The sequence below is a fragment of the Euprymna scolopes genome, chromosome 18 (assembly GCF_053919585.1).
Source record: "Euprymna scolopes isolate OS-2025 chromosome 18, ASM5391958v1, whole genome shotgun sequence".
Taxonomy (NCBI): domain Eukaryota; kingdom Metazoa; phylum Mollusca; class Cephalopoda; order Sepiida; family Sepiolidae; genus Euprymna; species Euprymna scolopes.
In genome coordinates this window covers 72,186,045-72,207,171 of record NC_136499.1, presented here as the reverse complement: position 1 = coordinate 72,207,171, position 21,127 = coordinate 72,186,045, and the positions used below count along the sequence as shown (strand labels likewise).

The 21,127-nt window shown below is 31.8% G+C and overlaps 1 protein-coding gene across 1 annotated transcript in view; it reads left to right on the top strand.

Moving 5' to 3' along the window:
- LOC145297659 (transmembrane protein 94-like) overlaps nucleotides 1-21,127 on the top strand; it is a 222,808-nt gene that overhangs the window by 82,719 nt on the left and 118,962 nt on the right. The window contains exon 2 of the mRNA XM_080143827.1: nucleotides 7,625-7,930. Coding sequence (XP_079999953.1) covers nucleotides 7,632-7,930 — 299 coding nt within the window. The 5' untranslated portion in view covers nucleotides 7,625-7,631. The remainder of the gene's footprint in view (nucleotides 1-7,624; nucleotides 7,931-21,127) is intronic.

The window sequence follows — 21,127 nt, the reverse complement described above, 5'->3', positions numbered from 1 at the left end:
TTTTCCTTTATGCATTGATTGAATAGCTTTGCAAAAATGGGTGCTAGTTCTGGTTGTAGCTTGTTGAGTACAATAACTGGAATGTTGTCAGGAATTGTTGCTTTGTTGGTATCAAAGTTCTTGATGAGTATGGTAACATCTCAAACATATGTAGATGTCACTCAAATTATTTTCAGTTTGGGGAGGAAACTTGAGAAGTAGAAAACCCTGATTGTATAGGGTTGAGTTTTGCTGCAAAGTTCTTGGCAAAGGGTTTGACGTCATCTGATGCTGACAAAATCACCTAAGGCCCGTTGATGTTGGTCGGGATAGAGGACACGCATTAATTTAGGACCTTGTTTGCTATTCGCCGAAACTCATGAGAAGCAAGCCTCTGTTTTTCTGCTTTGGAATTGATGAATAGAGCATACGACACTCTCGCGTTTTCAATCTTTTTGTAGTGATTGCTCGCAGTTCTATAAGTAACTTTAGTTTTAAAACATCTATTATGTTTAAAGCAAGTGAAGTAGTGGTTTCTGTGTGCAATGGTGGCAGCACATTCAGGGGTGTACTAAGGCTAGCTGTTCGATTTCTGTTGGAAGTTTTTCGAGGATATGTAGCTGTCTATGATGATAGTCAACCAATCAGTTAAGTCAAATGCTATATCATGCATTCTTTTTAAACATAGATCATAGGGGTAGTTCCGATGTAAACGTTCAGAAACCGTCCCGATTAGCCATTATCGGTACACTGTTCGATGTAGTGATATTTGGGGTGTTGTTATACTTTGTTTTTATCTTTATTGAGACAACCGTTGAGACAAATGTTGTTAGAAACAAATCTAAAACACTTGTAAATTGTTCATCAGCATCAGATACGCAAGGAGTTAATAATCTGAGTTAGGTCATAAGGGAGAGAAATCATAACAAAATCTCCCTTTGTCATCTGTTTTATTTGAGTGAATTAGCTGTTCAACATTGTGAACATTAAAATCTCCCTTTGTCATCTGTTTTATTTGAGTGAATTAGCTGTTCAACATTGTGAACATTAAAATCTCCACAGACGTAAATGCTCGCTGAAGAATAAGCAGGCAAGGTATGATCAATTTGCTTAGCGATACTCTCAAAGATAGCTATGCCATTGTTGTGGGAACGGTAGAGGGCAAATATAAATGCTGTGCCACGCTAAGGCACATATAGGGATGTTGAGGGTCTTCTTTGGAGATGTCCCTGCAGAGGGGAAGGTATCCTTGATTTAAGCACATATTCTATGTCCATAGTGATCTTGATGATCAGGTTTGGATATAAAGTTAGAATAGCCTTTGATGGAGAAGTCGGCTAAAGAAGCAGTTGAATTAATGCCAATTTCAGAGAAGAACAACAAGTCATCGATTAATTTCAGCTGACAATCGTCCAACCCCACTAACTCTAATCCTTAAGTGTCTTTTAGTCTTGGCAAGTGGTGACCTCACAGTAAAAAAGAAATGTTCCCTGGTTTTAATAGATTTAACTATTTTTTGCTGTTTGATATTTAGTTTAGTGTGATAGTTAAAAAAAAAAAAAAAAGTCTGGATTTAACAAAATGAAAAACTAATGTTAAATGATTCGTAAAGCTTTTGAGGAGTTCACTTTCCTACTTGTATTCAATATCTTAGATGTGCATCTCTTCAAAGCAAAAGGGGAGAAGACTTTTGAATGGAAAAAAATTCGATAATTTTTACTTCTGCTCAATAATTTCAATTTTCAGCTTAAAAGTACATGTCTGGAATCTCTTGTTCTTTTTGTTCTACCTATGGAATGGTGGCAGAAAGTACTTTCTAAGCCAATAACATTTTGAGTAGATGCATAATTGTGGTGAGGGCTTGAAGAAGGCTTCTAACCCACAGAAATACAATAACTTAGCTTATGATAAAGTCACAGAGACTAGCTTTATCATCCAAGTTTATATACTGTATAATAATTCTGGCCAATGGGTTTTTTTTATCCCAGTTATATATATCTGCATTTTTGTATAATACATATCAACAAAATTATTTGTAGAAAATAAATAACAAACACAAGTTAATTACAACTGTAAATCATTATGTATAGCTTTACATGGATGGAAGTAATCCACACAAAAATAAAAATATAAAAAAATATAAACAGTTGACCGATTTTTAAACAACCTAATGTTTACATTTACATGATCTCATTTTGATCTACAATCGCTTCAATAATTTTTGATTTCCCTTGAGACCTATTATTCACTCCTGTATCTGGAAGAGGTCTGTACAAACATTACCAGAAACTGTTTCACCATTGATTTCAATTGAAAAAAAAAACGCCCTGATTCAGTTCAATCAGCATCTTTGGACATTGGAATGAACTTCCAGGAAATGTAGTAATTGTGCCAAAGCTACAGTAATTCAAGACAAAATTGGGTAGGTAATCCCTCATCCTTCTTCCGTAGATGGCAACTGAAACATCCATGTCAAATTTATTAAACTGAACATTTGCACACGTTTCTTCATAATGATCACATCTCTACTGCTTTTAATTATTTTTTTATTTTGTCAAAGACAGGTCAGTCTCCACCTGCACCCATCATCATTTTTCAATGTAGAGGGAGCCACCTGCAATAAATTAATTGGCTTTCTCAAAAAAGAGAGTAATGCTTGATAGAATTGTCTCCTAGAACTGATCCAGACTCGTACTCCACTTTGGTATAAGGTAACCCCCCCCCCCACATTGGTTAAAAATTAAATGAATGTAATCAGTATCTTTACATATTTAATTTCTAGTAGATATAAATGTTGCATGGTTGATATAAACTTATCTCTGTTTATTTATCATTTTTTCTATTAAAATTATGGTCCTGGATATGACCTTAAATTATATCCGATGGTGAGGCCCCAGCATGAGGACTTTGGGAAGTGTGGAGCCACCCTTTAATTGCCATTTACGCCAGGTCCACTCTGACTCTGAGTGGTAGTACCTGTTAGGGTCCCAACTATGGGTTAAATAGAAACCGACTTGAAAAAAACAAATATATTCTATTAAAAATTTTTCTTCAAAGTCACTGGATTCGGCATTAAATAACCTTAAAAGGGTTGATATGCCGTAAAACAACCAACCAACCAACCAATCTTTTAAAATTAAAAAATTAAATTCATCAGTCGCTCGTGGATCATCTATCTATCTATCTATCTATCTATCTATCTATAAAGTTGACATTTTATGATGTCATGCATTTTCAAGTAATCTAATATTAAATCAGCCAGATTTTAGAATTTAGTCTTAGATAGTATTGTATCAGACACATCGATATTTGATTCTGCTTCACCATTTGATATTTGTTTTTTTCGAGCATTTTCTTTAAAATAATTAAATGCCTTTTGTTTCACTGTGTTTGAAAATATAATTATTCTGGCTAGGAAGATTGTTACAATGGCAACAATTTTAAATAATGATTCAAAGGGAGATAACTCCTATTTTAACCTGCAAAGGTTTCTCTCCCTTATATGAGCAAATTTTTTTTTCCATTTTCTCTTTTGTATTAATATTTGATCATGACTAGGCGGTTTTTTGTGGATGTGTTTCTTATTTACGAGCTCCAAGCCCGTGTTTCTCTTTGATGAGCTCCAAGTCCTTGTACTCTTTCAACATAAATATCCCTGACAAACCCGACAAGCAAAAAATCCCATCTTACACTGAAGAGATCTCTAGATACTGGAAAGCCTTCTATCTAAATAGCTTTTTTGCTCAAACTGTTAGATTTTGAAATTCTCTCTGAGGTCTCTGCTTTCGTGACTTTGAATCTACCACTCAGATACTCATTTGATATAACAGCCAGACAACATCCACTTCAAGCACCTATTTGTTTAAAATGTAAAATCATTATTTTTCCCAAATATCTTGCTCTCGGCCTGAAACTCCATTTAAAGAGGTACTAAGATTTTTCCCAAAGGGAAATAAAATTTTGGGTGGCCAAAACTAACACCTCTCACTCCCTCCCGTCATTTGCAGCAAGTCTGTTGTGCACATAAACATGTAACCCACTAAACATACCATCTAGTGCATATCCATACAAGCAAAACTTTTTACAGTATACTCACAAACATGATATAATACAAATTCTCAGCTAAAATAAATTTGATGGGTTAGAATTCATTTTTTTCTTTTTTTTTTTTTTTTTTTCATTTTATTTCAACCAAAGTTCTCAGAAATCAGGAGGCCCCATTTCCTGGGGCTAACACTTCGTCTCCATATGAGATACATAGACATTCAAATATTCCATTAAAGTTCTTTACCTCTCAAACACTTTGTTAAAGAAGTTGAGAACAATTTTTCTCTCCCTAATTGACCATTTAATTATGTTATAGTATACCTTTCTTGTGGTTTCATGGTCTTACTGGATTTCAGGACGAGATTCATCTTGTCTCGTGGAGTATTCAGCTTTGTGCTGTTACTCGAGTTAACATCACTTTGAGAAGGTGCACCATTCATCGTATACTCCACTGTGTGTTAGCAATACCGAGATCTTGTTTAGGCCATGAATACTATGTGATTTTAAATATTTAGTCAAGCTTTACTTGTACAGAAAAGTATTCTCATGCCAGGTTGTCCTGACAAACCCTGTACAGAGAGATCTTAGACACTTGAGGCTAATGTTTAGTAGATATTCCTTTCAGAGCAATGAGACTGAAGTGTTAGCAGGTAAGATTATCTCCTGATTGACTGAAAATCTTGCTTTCAGTATAGAGCCTCTCAAATATTAGATCTCTCGGCCTGCTGTAGGGGTAGTCTTGAATATAAAACAATTTACTTAAAATTCATTTCACCTTTAGTAAAAAAAATAAATAAATAAAATAAAACCACCAGCAAAATAGTTGCATGATCGCCTGGCCTGTTGTAGGGATAGCCTTGCTGTGTGCCTATTCTTCAAACCAGCCTTTTTTTTTTCTGGAATGATGAAAATGTCAGAATATTTGATTTTTCCATTTAGCTATGATGAAATATCATTATGAAATCTCAGAATCTTAAAAGAAATTGACACAATTCCATCTGAGATGACAGGAAGAATTTTGGGAACAATTCCATCAATATTGCCAAAAGCAGCTGCCACACATCTGATATATTAAAAAGAACAAAATATTAAAACTATTTTTTTATGTACTTTTTTCTTACTTCTATCATATGTGTGTGTAATATATATATATATATATATATATATGGTCTGTATCCACAGATTAAAATCTGGAGAATCTTTACTATGTTTATGTAACAGTGTTTAAGCTTAATAATAAATAGATACATAAGTTTTATTTATACAAACATTTTGCTACACATAAAGACAGTCGAAACATGTTTTGATGTGTAAACAAATGTTTGTATAAAAAATTTTTTATATAATATTATGCTTTTCCTTTCCTTAGTTAGTTCGTATATTATACTTTAAAAAGGCCAAATTGCTTAAAACAAAAAGCCAAATTCGTGAAATTTGACTTAAAAAGGTCGATCTGGTAGTCTTGGATAGAATGTCGTCCATTTGATGTAATCTCGTTTTTAAATATCGTAATAATATATGATCATTGTTGTAATGGTTTGCGAAAGAACTCCTAGTAAGTTTAATGTGCAAAGTTCCTTAGCAAAGAAATCAGGGAAACATTACGTAAGGAAAGAAATGGTAAAAAAAAAAACATAGTCTGCCAAGAGGTGATGGACTGAAAGAATAAATTAAAGATTGTTTCTGACAATCTGATTTTATTTGCATTGAACTATGTAGCACAATATTACTGTGAGTATTTATTAGTACTTATTAATTTATCTCATTTGAGTGAGTTCTATACTTAAAATACAATGGACACTATTAACATTTCTATGAAAATAAACTCATATTTGCTGTGTGCTATTGACTTTTCTGTCACCCCCCCCCCAACTAATTTTTTGTAAAAACATTTAAAAAATACATTTCTCATCCTGTGGATCTTTTTTTAATTTCATGCAAATGTACTTTGTATTCGAAGGTGTTTTAGATAGGTTGGTTTTGTATTGGAATGTCTCGGACAAGTATCGATAATCAAAAATAAATCCGATTAAAGAAGGAACAGTTCGATTTTGACCAAAGTTAACTCATACAGCCTTATCACAAGTGCAGTTGAGAAGTTTTATCACCATAATTATAAAATCAACACTAGGTTTTTTGATAAGACAGAGGCGCCTCTGGAATGAATGTTTAGAATACAATTGAACCATGATACTTGACTTTTGCAATTTAAACTGTAATTCAAACCATTATATAAAAATAATTTTATAAAGTCAACTATAACTTCAGTGCAATGTAGACTACAATGTATTGTGGACTAATCACTGTGGGGAGGCATGTGAAGCTTTCTCCCAATGTACCGTGATGAATCGATCCTCAACTAGAGCAGGTAATCAGTCGATTGGATTGAAAAATGGGTAATTTCACCAATCTCAATGCTAATAAAAGTATTGGAATTCTCATTCAAGCCTGAGCAACATCAAGTCTCCCTGCAAGTGTGTGTGTGGTTTGAGTTCCGTTATTGGAGTGTTGATTTAATTTGAATAAAAGAAAGTATGTATCATATACATTTGAAAGACAAATCACAACGCAGAAAATAAATATTTTACTGGTTTGAAATTTATAATTTATATATTTCTGAGCATCTCCATCTTCAGAATTTTGTTTTTGTTTTGTTTTTCTTTCTTACCATGTTGTTAAGATGGAGAAAAAAAAAAGAAAAAAGTCTCTCAGTGGTTGTATTTTGAAATGAGGGAACGGTGTTTGGCTACGCAAGATTTAAGTGGTTTGAGTTCAGTTATGGGAGCATTGATTTAATTTGAATAACAAAATATGTATATGTGTTTGAATACCAAATCATAAACAAATAATTTCAAAGTAAAAATTTGTTTATTTTCTGTGTTGTGATTTGGCTTTCAAACATATGATACATATTTTCTTTTATATTTTATTTTTATATATATATATACACACACTGGTGATTGTATAAGCATAAAACACTAGTGTCTGTAGGTATAAAAATTAATATTCATTTAAAACTATTATAGTTATAAAGTTCCTTTACGAAATTAAAAGTTGAGCCTTATTTAGGGAATTTAAAACAGTCAACTTTTGTAATAATGCATTATTCCAACTTCCTGTTGTTGAATACTTGAACTACCTACTCTGAACGCCCACCAACATGGCGATCATAAGTACTTAATTTCCTTCTATTCATTTGTTAGTTATTGATGGCCTGGAGGAAAGACACTAGCTTATAAAGTCAAGGGTGGCTTTGTGAACTGGTTCAAATCTACTGACCAACAGTAATCATCACTTCCCACACTGATTATTGCATAAACAGGAAACTTCAGTGTTTGTAGGTATAAAAATTACTATTCATTTAAAATTATAGTTATATAAAACCGTTATCCATAGCAACATAGTGTGGCTAGACCTGAAACCAGAACTCCAGTGAGTCAAGAACATCTTAGACATAGATTTTATCATGCTATAAAATGTTAATTTTTGTTTTATATATATATATATATATATATATATATATATATATATATATATATATATATATATTTTTTTTTCTTTTGTACATCTTTTGTATGTTTTTTTTTTTATTTTATAGATGTGCCATGACGTGCCATGAGCCCCATCCTCCATCCGAGGAGGGCCCTAACCATTTTGAAGAGGGTCCCAAACCTCTAGAGGAGTTGGTGGGTAACACCACTAAACATGCCCTGCTCACCTTGTATGAAGAACTACTGGCCGAGGTGCAATTAGCAGAAGAGGCTCAGCGCTCTCGAAAGTTCACAGAGCAGCTTTATTGTTTCAATCACAGGAATGTGAAATCGGTGCTTCACTGGACGAGTTTTTTGATCATATTTATTCTTGCTGTCTTCTTGCTCATCGGTTATGGATATCGACATATTGAGTACGTATATCTCTGCTTTCTTCATAAGAATTTAATATTCTTATTAATCTTTTTTAATTTTCTGTTGTATAATGGAAAGTTGTCTGTGTTCAACTAAAAGACAAAGACTACACAAAGCACACCCACAAAGCTGATATATTCTTTTTCAGTATTGTCTCTGTCAAAATATAGGCACATTTTTTTCTCTGTATTTAAAATTTTTTTTTTTTTTTTTTTGAAGCCATTTGATGTAAAGAACTAAAAAAAGAAAAATATACAACTATAAAGTCAAATCAGTCAACAAATAAGTGTGACATGGATTGATTCCGACCCAGAAAACAGCATTTCGATCGCCTTTGTTAGACAAATTGCTCAAAGAATGTGAGAACTTAACAGAATTAATCAAAGAAATCAACACTTGGGGACTGTATTTATTTTTTAATGTAATTCTTAAACAAGTTTTTCCTGTTGTCAGAGAAAGGTGAGAGAGACACACACACACACACATGCACGCTGATATGTACAAGCTTTGCTACACTGACATGACAGTGTTTCAATCTGTAGTTATTAATAACTAGGGCTATGACAACAGCATATTCTTTTTTATTGTTTTGACTTTCGAGTATATATCTGACACAGACACAGTTAATCAACAGAAAACCACGTCACTCTATATAAAAGCATATAAGATATCAATGGATACACACTCAAGAAAAGAATATGCTGTTGTCCTAGTTCTATTAATAACCCCAGGGGAAAAGTCTGTTTTTCCATTTAGGTGTTCATATCATTTTTCAATATGAACACCTAAATGAAAAGACAGTCTTTTTGCCTTAGTTATCAATAACTAAAGATCAAAACAAAGCTTGTACATGTTCATATGAATAAAAATATTAATATAAATAACTATTTATTAATGAGCATTATTATATAAACCCGATGGATATTCTCTAGATTTTTATCCTAAAAATATGTTCTTAGATGTGTATATAGATCAACGTTTTCAAAGAAAGATGTTACACACGCTTAACTTTAACTTCTATTTTGTTGTCCATGTTTCTTGTACGCATTTTTCAAAAAACAGAAAAGAAAAAAAATAGAAATCAATTGAAGTTTTTATTTTTTTACCTGTAGAGTAATATATTTTTGGAAATAAATTGTCAGATTAAATAAAGTACAGCAACAGTGTAGCACATTTTAAGATAGAATTAGATGAATAAAATGAATACGTATTAGATACGTTTGAAGCCAAAACAATGCATTATTACAAAATAGACAGATATTTATTTTGTTTGAAATTTATAAATGTTTCGAAGATACACTTCATCATCAGTATGTTTTTTTTTTGTTTTTTGTTTTTTTTGCCACGTTGTTGTTGGAGCATAGTCTTCGAAATATATTTATAAATTTCAAACAAAATAAATGTTTATTTTGTAATAATGCATTGTTTTAGCTTCAAACGTATCTTAATACGTATTTATTTTATTCAAATTCAACCAGCGCTTCTATCAAGGAACACCAATCCTAATTAGAATGAGATGAGTTTTAAAATAATGGTGGTTTCAACGTAATTAAGAAGGCAGTTTTGGGAAACTATCAGATGCAATATTTAACAGAATTTGATCTGGAAATTACTATTTTTAAACATGTCTCTGCAAAAATTTTTATTTTTCTTCTGAAACATTGAATTCAGAAGAGTTAATATTGAGATTCTCCAAAAGAATAACAAACTAATAATAATAATAATAATAATATAGGCATGAATGCTCTAATGGATACCAACCAGGTCTGTGGAGTCTATAGCCTCAATGCTGTACTTGAACTCATGAAATATTAAATGGGTTGATTGTGACTTAAATTTTCTAATAATAGTTTATATATCTAACATAAAGTTATTTTGTTGGATTTTGGACTTTTAGGTCTAAAGGCCATTAGAGGATAACAGTTAATGTAAGGTTGTAGTGTAGTAATCGTTTAATAATGTAAATAGGGCGGAATTTGGATTATTTAAGGGGACGGTTCAACAAGAATTTGTTTACATTGGATTTGAAGGCTATGATATTGTAGTCAGCCGGTTCCACAGGTGAGCAGTTCTAGGAAAGAAGCATTGTTCATGGAATCTGTTTAGATTTAGGCACAGATAGAATGAGAGAAATTATTGATAGTGGTTGTAGCTAGTCAAGTGTTTTGCTTTTTGTGAAAGTCCGGCAAGGAGAGACTATAGATTGGAGATCAAACAAGCACTTGCTATAACCTCTACATTTTTGTATTTTGTTGCTTATCAGGTTGGTCAGGGGTATTTATGCTGAGGGAGCCTGAGTGCAGCAGGTTTGTTGGAGCAAATTCTCTTGAAGTACTTGTAAAACAAACACAGGAATGCAATGTTGTGACAGAGGCTGGAGCTTGGTAAACAGTATGGAACCTATTAGGTTAGAGGCTCTTTTTTTGGGCCCTACCCAAAAGGGAGAGACTAGTGGTTAGTGCACCAGCCCAAATGTTGCAACAATACACCATGCATGGATGAATGGTGACTTTGTAGAGATATAGGATACTGACAGGTGTAAGAAGTTTTCTAGTATGGTAAAGGGAGTCCACTTTATTTTCAGCAGGCGTGTATGCCAGTTCATGTTACTTGTGAATGAAAGGCCGAGGAGTTGGAATGTTCAACTTGAGAAGTATGCTAATTAGTGGTTCTTAAAGTTTCTTTAATTGCTAAAGGAAAAGATCTTTTGTTGTGGTAGCATTAAATGTCATTGTCTATTTCTGTCCTCCTTCTTCCACTACAAATAGAACCTGGTGTGATCAGCAAATATACTCATCTCGGATGCAATTGCTTAAGGGAAGTCGTTTATGAAAATCAGGAATAATAAAAGTCTAAGAATTGATATCTGGATTTCACCTGTATTGATGCCATGTAGTTTAGAGGATCTGATTGTATTAAATATTCATGCAGTAGTATTGTACAAATTGTTTTTGAAAATCTTCGTACATAAACCTTGTCAAATGCTTTGTATATATCGAGTACTACCATTGTAGCTCATCCAGTGTATGGTTTGTGTGTTCATAGATGACTGTTAAGATTATTCAGACTTTATTCTAACAATGTTTTGGCCAACGTAATCTCATTCTTTATTCAGGTGCATCTTGTCAAACTTGGGAATCTGTATGGAATTTCAAAGAAACTGTGGCGCCATGGATATAAATACTAAGTATAATCTGTTCTAAGTGGATCTTCGATCCTCAGTGCGGACAATAAATACTAAGAAGACAATTATGAATTAAGACTTCTACCCAGTAATGTCAGATTGAATGAGACTTTGTAGATTAAGTAAAGGGTATGTTCAAAATTTATTACAGATTCCTGACTATGATAAAACAGCTAAAGAAGGTTGGAGGTACCATCAGTCGAAACATTGTGAGAATGACATCCAAGATAAGAACAGTAGCCCAAACGATACAAATTTTGTGATAACATTGGATTTGTCTTGTCTATAACTGACTTACACATTTTTTTTTTTTTTTTTTTTGTACTTTTAATCTTTTTTTTTTTTTTTTTTTTTACATGGAGGTCACCACTTATCAAGGCCCAGAAACCACTCGGGAATAAGGGTTATTGCGTGTACAGTAATCAATGAGATAGTATCGTAGTAATCGTTAGTATTGGAGATTTGATAAAGTGTCTTACTTAAGGGGGCGATTTATCAGGAATTTGTTTATGTTGGACTTGAAGACATCCACATTGTAGTCAGGTGGGAAACAGGCAAACAGAAGAGAATTCCACAGGTGTACACTTCTAAAAAAGAAGCTTTGTTCATGGAATCTATGTTTTGATTTAGGCACAGATAAAGAGTGGGGAAAATTTGTGACAGTGGTTTCAGCTAGATGAGTGTTTTTCGTGAAAAATTGGCGAGGGGAGACCAGAGATTGGAGTTCGGACGAGCACTTGCTATAGAAAGTTCAAATTAATTCCAATTAATTCTAACATGTGTAACCAATGAATTCCGGGTAATTAATATTATATAATATTTATAAGCACTTTGATTTTTAAAAAGACTGGCATGTTTTTCAAGGCTGTGAATTACTTTTAAAGATAATCATCACTAATTTAAAGTTTTCTTTTTTACTATTTTTTTTTTTGTTTGTTTTTTCTGTGACTCTGAGGTTTTGAAAGATAGGAGTTTAATTTTTTTAATTTCCAAAGAATCAAGAATAATGAATCTGAGTTTAAATTTTTGGAATCCTGTGAATCAGTCAGAACCTATACCATCTGTTTGATTAAAACATACTACAAAACAATCACCTGTTGCTCTAGTGGGCACTGTATAAAAAATAGTTAACACGACTAAAGTTATAATCTTATAAAATATTTAATTTATTAATTTATTGGTATTAAGCTCTAATAGATTTAAAATTGTATTTAAATTTAAGAAATCTAAAATTTTGTCATATATTTTATAAAAAAATTAAGGGTAGGTTTTTGTTTTAGGAGAATTTTATATTATATATTTTATAAGAGAAGTAGCTTGGGTGCCCTGCATTGCCCGGGTGTTTTGGAGGTGTGTGTTAAGCAATAAATAAAAAAAGGGGGGGGGTAGTAGGCAGGCAAGCTTGAACCCGTACTGCAAAGGAGGAAAAGAATGTGGAAAAAAAAGGTGACGTCTTTGCTGTTGCGTCAATCGCCAAACCGGAAATGGCGAATGTTTAAATTAAGGCTTGTTAATTGAAAAGAGGGGATAACTTTCGAAAATATTGGTGAAAAAAGCGACCCCCCTCTCTGTAGAAAGGTGCCCAGTTGAGGGTGAAGGAATTAATGTTTTTAGCCAATTTTTCAATATTTGTCGTTCGAAGGGTCAAACTTCAAAATGATACCGATCTCATGAAAATCCGTCACCTCTGTCAAAAGTTTTAGGAAGACATACATACATTTAAACAGACAAGTGAGATGTATATTATAGATAAATATAAGAAAATCACCAATTTAAACAGAACTAAAACCGGATTAAAACAGCAAATCTTAAACAATATCCTATTGGATAGAGCTATATCAGTAATAAATAAGAAAATATACTTATCTTAACACTTTACTGTAGTTTCATACTATTACCAATCAGAAGTGTATCAGACTGAACTCCGATAAGTATCGTTCTGATGATGGTTGATGCAGTAACACATACACACACTAGCCATATCATGACCTGTTGCATGAGTCAGTTTTTCTGTATTATCTTTATGGAAAACATAGAAGTAAAGAAACTTATTATTTTGCCATTTAATTTATATAAATTATATAAATTAAATGGCAATACTGATAAAAAAAAAAAGAAAGAATCACTAAATGTTTAGACAAAAAGAAATATTAAAGAGTGATTGAATAAAAATAGTGAAAGAAATACATAGCAAAGAGAAAAATGGGTGACATGTTTAATTAATTACAAATTAAGGCTAATTAAAACAGTTAAAACAATTTCTTAAAATATAACTCAGTAGGAAACAAAACTTTAGGGAAACAAACGTTCATTCACAGTTTTAATAAAATAATTCAAAGTCTATTAAATATCAATTTAAAACAAATTAAATTATAAACTTAGGAACAAGATATCTTGTGATGCATGAGGCAATTGAAACATACCATCATTTTCGATATGAAGGCAGATCCATAGCATCCCTCATCCTTCAGTTTCTTCTTGTTGCAATTAAATATCCCTTGATTGTCTGCTTTCAGTTTATTTTTAGTCTTTCTCTTCTTTTTCTATCAGGAGTCCATTAAAACACTTAGTTGACACTTCTCTCTTGGGCCAATTTTAGGGTATGTCCAAACCAGTCTAGACATTGTTTGAAGATTATTAATGATATTACCTATTGGTTTATGCAATCTCTGATTTCTTTGTTGGTAATTCGATCATTCCATTTGATACCCAGAATCTTTCTAAGGAACTTGGCTTCAAATGCATCTAATTTCTTTTCTTGAGATGCCAAGTTTCTCTTCCATATTACAGTGCAGACAAGCTGTTGTTCTAAAATCTTAATTTAGATCTGAGGATAATTTTTTTTGTTTCCCAACATATTGCAGAGCTGATTAAATGCTGCTAAGGCTTTACATATGCTGCACTGCGACTCCCAGCCCATATTGCCTTTGTTTATGGAGTTTCTTAAATAGGTGAAGTTGTCAAATATAACAATTTCTTTTTGGTTGATAAAAACGTTTTAAGATGGCTGATGTGTCCCAGAGAGCATGTTTTAAGTTTTATTGGGATTGATATAGACCAATGCTCCTTGCTTCATCGTGGACCTTGTTGACAATGGTCTAAATTAATGCCACCCACATCTTAACCTAAATTATTAAATTGTTTGAATTGGATTTTTTAATTTGAATTTTATGAAAAAAAAAGAAATTGTTCTTGACATAATTCACTTGAAAGTTTAAATTATTTTCATCTAACAACAACAAAAAAACGATTGTTTAATAAATATTTCTAGACTTGGTTTTATTTCCATTCTATGCATTTTGTTTTATATTTTTGTTCTAGTTTTCTCTTTTTACTTATGAAAGTATATTCACCTGTGTTTGTCTAATGTTGCTTATCTGCAAGCCATTTTTGTATTAAAACGTTTTTAATGTCTTTGTATTTAATCTGGTTATCTTCAATGTTCATTAAATAGAAGAGCCTTTTAAAAGCATCTTCTGCCTCTTGGCAAGCAACAATTAAACCTGGGAAATATGCAAGCTGGTATCAAAGATCAAAGATAACCATATTTGATAAGTAAATCAATAATATAGCCTGTCACCCTTTTTACAATTCTTATTTTTTTCACTTTTATCCCTTGAGCAATTGATCAATTATACAAATTTAATTTGATTACTTCTCTTCTTCTTTTAGCTTAATTTAATCCGAAAGATTCATAATAATGCAATTTTATAATTGGAGAATTTTTTATATTATATATAATGTTGCAATAAATAATACTAGTGTATCTCTGCTGCAAAAAAAAAAAAAAAAAATCACTGCAAAAATATATGAAGATGCCATCTAAAATGTTGGCAACATAAATAATGATGTACTTGCTATTGGGTACCTTACATGAAGATAGATGTCGAACAGAATAGCAGATTATTTACACTTTTTTATATAATTATATAAGCAATAAAACTTGTTACTTAAAGTTTTGCAACACTTGAAAAACTGTAGTAACAAAAATATTGCATGTATAATTGAATAAACAATATACTGTAACTACATATTAAGTTTACCCATCAGGTGCCGAGATAGATGTACCCATCAGGTGCCGAGATAGATTTGTACATACAATTTATACATCAGATATTAAGATAGATCATGTTCAAGCACCATTTTTGGTCATATTGAAAGTATAAATATTGAAGCATAAAATAATTAAATTTCATAATTTGTAAAAGTATAAACAAGATTTCTGCTTATTTTAAGGTGCCAATACCATTAGGGTTGTTGGCCTGCGATTATTCCTTTGTTGTGGTAGCAGTTTACAAAATGTTAATTTCCAATGCAGTTTATACAATGAAATAATTTAAAAGTCAACCGAATGATACTGCTAATACAAATAATGATAATAATGATGAGATGGAGATTTGCTTAATACTTTTTTTATTTTTTCTTAACTATTAATTCTTTCTACTCTTCACACTTTACCTACTTGTAAATTGACAGTAGGTATATATATATATATATATATATATACATATTATATATTAGCAAAAGTATCTGTCGTTGACTGGGTTCAAAAACAGCCTACAGAAAATGGACTCTGATTTATGAAAGTATGATAGGTTATGAAAAGGAAGAGTTGTAAAGAGATAGCTTCGAATTTGGGGGTATCAAAACTAAAGCAAAATATGATGAAAGTAAAAATAAAATAGATAAACCCCATAATTTATTATACCATACCTGTTCACACTGAAACATTTATCACAATATTCTGTGGAATCTATATTAAAAAAATCTTGTTAACCTTTGACATATTTCCATTCTATGAAGGTTAGGTGCGAACGAAACCCCCAATAATTTTATTATACCATATTTCTTCAAACTGAAACATAATTATCAAAGTATACTTACGCAGATAGATATGAAAAGTCTTTATTAAAGTTTGTGCCTATTTCCATTCCATGGAGGCCAGGCGTGAACACAGATTCCACAATGTTATTATACCATCCCTATTTAAGTTAAAATATACTTATCAAGGTATTATGTACATCTATATCAAAAACACTTGTAAACGTTTTTTTTTTTTTAATTTTCTATCATCTTCTATCATTATATGTGATCAGTTTCCTATAATAGTCAACCATATAGGAGCCTATTCGTGACCAGACACCCTCACACACAGATGTTCAGCTTTATATTATATATATATATATATATATATATATGCATAGATCATCGTATAACGATTAGATCACTGTCTGACTGACGTAATGAACATTTAAATTAAAATGTTTAAAATTCAACGCTATTTCACACGGTTAATGGTAGCTGAATGGATACGGTCTCCGCTAATCGAGCCAGAGATGTCTCGTGTCGCAGGGTTCGAATCGTTCGGCTGGTGTTAATCGTGACACCCTGCACTGAAGAATCCCGAAAGGATGAAACACTAGTGTCTGTAGGTATTTAATTATTATAGTAAAAAAATAATTATATATACTAGCAGGCGCTTGCATTGCCCAGTTGTTAAATACATTTAATATGATATTTTGATTAATGCAGATTATATTGTATTGGAGCCAATATATAGTAATGATTTAAAAGTTAAAAAAAAAAATGACTTGTGTGCCACCACCAAGAATCAAAACCAAAACGTTTAGCTTACGATTTACTTTTTCCTTTGACGTTAATACTATGTCCTATGAAGACATGTTTGCTGCAAAGCTAAAAATTAAAACATGTACCAATAGCTATTACGTTACGCATGCATGTTCGTAATGCCGTCGTTCGACCTTTACCTGGCAAATTCTATATAATTTTCACATTTTTGCATAGATTTTCCCCGGCTAAAACTTGAATATAAAATTTTGCATGGGTTCGAATATCCTGTATATAAAGTTTGTCAGTACACTAAAAACTGATAGAGGAGTTTTATAGGCAAAATTTTTTAAACAAATATATATACAATACATAAATATATATATAGAAAAAAGTTTGTGTTTACTATAACCTTTTTATGCAAATATTATGCAAGTATGAATCATGTAGAATATCTTCATGAATATAATTGCATGTAATAGTTAACTAAAGATGATCATCTCATAAGAAAACCGAAAAAAAAAACTAACATGAAATTAAGTAAAATTAATGCTTAAAATAATATGCAAATTAGCTAAATCTTTTGCAGATGAATGCAATTTCATGACCCATATATAGCAAAGTTGTATTTTTTTTTCTTTTTACATAAATAGAAAATGAGTTATTAATATGAATATCAATACACACACAAAAAAATTACAGGAGTATAGATACTCATGAGTAATATTCTAAAAAATAGACTCTGTTTATAATCATGATTTTTTTATTTATTTTTTTATACTTAAATCATTTTTCTTAGAGGCTAATACCTATATTTTTCCATAAAAATGCCTTACACATGTTTTATTATGGTGATGGGGCCATTGTACGATCGTACAACTCATTAAAGACAAACGGATATAATTATAAATTGCTACAAATGGATGAAAGAAATAAGAAAGATGCTTAAGTTAAGGAGAATGAATCCAAAAGACAGTTTTTTTTGTTTTTATTTCCACCCTTAACTTAATTGGTGTCCACAAGTGAGCATCAGCAATATCTATGCGCTATTGACATTATCATTTTGAAATTATTAATCCAAGTGTTAAGGAATCTGGATCGTCTAAAAAAAAAAAAAAAAAAAAAAAAAAAATTTACATTGCCTGGTGTTTGGTTGTAATGTAATGAGATGGGAGATGCTAATTTATTTATAAATATGAATAGGTGTAAATAAAAGTAGATTAGATTTGTATTAACGATTACTATTGACTTATTAGTACTACTACTACTACTACTACCATTAGTACAGGTAATAGTGGTAGTAATAGTGGTAGTAATAGTAGGGCCATTGCTTGTCTGATTACAATGTTCAACTCCAGCAGAAATTTAATGAGGAATCAACTGCATATCTTGATCTGATGTTATTCATTATTATTTTTTTTATCTTATAGATCTCCTCTTGACCTCTTTATTCCAACAGTGAATTTTCTGTCTGATTGAAATGATCTCTTGAGAAATCATATAAAAGGGAGGGGGGGTTATTTTTTGTTTTTCTTTCTTTTTAATTACAGATTATTGACCTTGCATCTATTATAAATCTTTTCATTCTTGGGTGTTTTCTCTATTACTCCAACAAGGTTTTGAAATTATAAATTGTTTCTGTTTGTATTTTTTGTTTCATTCACTTATCGAATATTTTAAAGACTTCTCATTAACTTTCCGCATTATTTATTCTCTACATAATACATGATTATTTAGAGAATCTTTAAAATATTTAAGCCTGTTTTCTTGTGCATATGATTCCACAAAGGCCCTTCGCTCATATTTAATATCTTAAACAATTGCTGGTGTCTAGGATTTCTTTTTACATCCGGCTAAATGAGAATTTAAACTTTTTTTATGGGGCATTATTATTGAAAGAAGAATATATTCAGCGACTTAAAAAAACAACTTATGCTATGTCCTAAAAAATCTTTTTAGTAGTATAAATTTTTTTAATTGCCTTTTTATATTTAAATCATGAGAAAGCAATGTATTTTACTGTACATTTTTTTTCTTATTGTAAAACGATATTGCCTGGGATTGAATGTTTCACACTCCCATATATTTATTGTCATCCAAATCAATAAAATAGCTCATTTTTCAATCAAATTGATTGAGTGCCTGTTCATGTTTTGGACCTGTCACGATGCACCTGGAGGAAGCTTCATATGCCTCTTGCAGTGGGGTCCTGGATATGACCTTAAACTATATCCGATGGTGGAGCCCCAGCTTGCGGGCTTTGGGGAGTGTGGAACCACTCCTTAATTGCCATTGCTCCCAGGTCCACTCTGACCCAGAGTGGTAGTACCTGTTAGGGTCCCAACTATGGGTTAAATAGAAACTGACTTGAAAAAAAACCCAAAAATATTCCGTTAAAAACTTTTTCTTCAAAATCACTGGATTCCGCATTAAATAACCTGAAAAGGGTTGATATGCCGTAAAACAAAAACAACCAACCAACCAACCAGCCTCTTGCAGTGACTAAATTCACGATATATTGTAGTCTATATTGCACTGTAGAGAACCTACTATTGATTTTATAAAATTATTTTATATATAATGGTTCGCATTAAAGTTTGAAATGTAAAATTCAAGTATCATGCTTTAATTGTGCTCTAAAAAGAAAGAAACATTCATTTTGAACGCACAACTGTCATATCAAAGAACTTACTGTTGATGTTATATGGATTTTTTGGCCTGTGTGGTAATAAAACTTCTCAAATGCACTTGTGATATTAGTGTATAAGGCATTAACTTTGGTCAAAATCGCCTGTTCCTTCTTTCATCAGATTATTTTTTATTATCAATACTTATTGAAGGCATTCCGCTATAAAATTTATCTAAGAACAATGTCAAGCACATAAAGTACCTTCCGGTGAAATTTCATAAAAATTGGCTCAACTGTTTTCGAGTCCATAGGGAACGAACATACATATCCAAAGTTCCTTTTACAAAGTAGTAGAGATAGATTTATTTACTCGTAGGGAGGCCAGATGTTGCCCGGGATTGAATAAATATCAACATATGTCCCATGCTACCATATTTTCATCGTTATTGAAAAATTGATCAAATCAACCCCCCCCCCCCCGGCCTTTTTTTTTTTTTTTTTTTTTTTTTTTCAATCAAATCAGTTGATTGCTTGCTCTTGTTGAAGAACCCACTGTGGTGTAACAGCAGGAAACTTCATGTGCTTTCTTGCAGTGACTTAGTCCACAATAAATTGTAGTTTACTTTGCACTGGAGAGAACATACTGTTGATTTTATAAAAAAATGTTATATTATGTCTTAAATTAAAGTTTAAAATGCAAAAGTCAAGTATCACGCTTCAATTATACTCTAAACAGAAGCATTCTTTTCAAATGCACCCCTGTCATATCAAAGTACCTACTGTTAATTTTATTCACTGGGCCTTTCTGCTTATGTGATGATAAAACTTCTAGGATGGACTTCTGATGTTAGGCTATATAAAAGTTTTTACTTGGGTGTAAATATGACTCCCTTCTTTAATTGGATTTTATCAATTATTGATTTTCAATACTTATCGGAAGCATTCCGATACAAAAGTTATGTAAGAAGACTCAGAGACAGATGAAGTACATCTGTGTGAAATTTAAAAAAATTAGCCCAGCTCTTTCGGAATCCATAGGAAACAAACTCGCACGCACATAAACGCAATGACGTTTATATAATAGCAAAGATAGAGATAATGACTTGAATTAAAGTTTAAAGTACAAATTCAAGTATCATGGTTCAATTGATCTGCCTTCCTTATTTAATAGGATTTTTTCGATTATAGATTTTTGATACTTATTGGAGGCATTCTGATACAAAACCTACATAAGAAACTCCAAGACATATCAAGTACCTTCATGCCAAATTTTAAAAAATTTGGTCAAGCTGTTTCCGAGTTCATAGGGAATGAACTTACGCACACATAGTGACTTTTGTATAAAATAAATTTTATAAAGGCTGGTGTTGCTTGAAAGTTGGTATTGAGAATAGTGTCAAAACCACAACAACGTTAACATTATATTGCATTGACGAAGTCACTGCAGTGTTACTAGCAATGATCAAACCAGAGAGTCCACATAAAAATTAAGCCAAAGTCAATTCTCACTATGATTCAGCCAAGGCAGCAATCCGTCAACAAAGAAGTTCTGTCCAACAGTAATGTATCCGGAAAGTCTATAATGGTGTGAGGGAAAAACTCAATTGCCTGGCTGAAAAGTACCTGTTGTGGAAAGATCAAATGACTCTTAGTTGTCTACACAGTAACCATCACCTGAACCTGAAGTACTGGTTTGTGAAACTTAATCAAGCAATGTAACTGCCAAACACATTATGCATGAATCTTAACACGTCCATCATCTTCCCAACAAACTACCCTTTTAATATATCGAGAGAAGGCAATTGCTATGTGAGA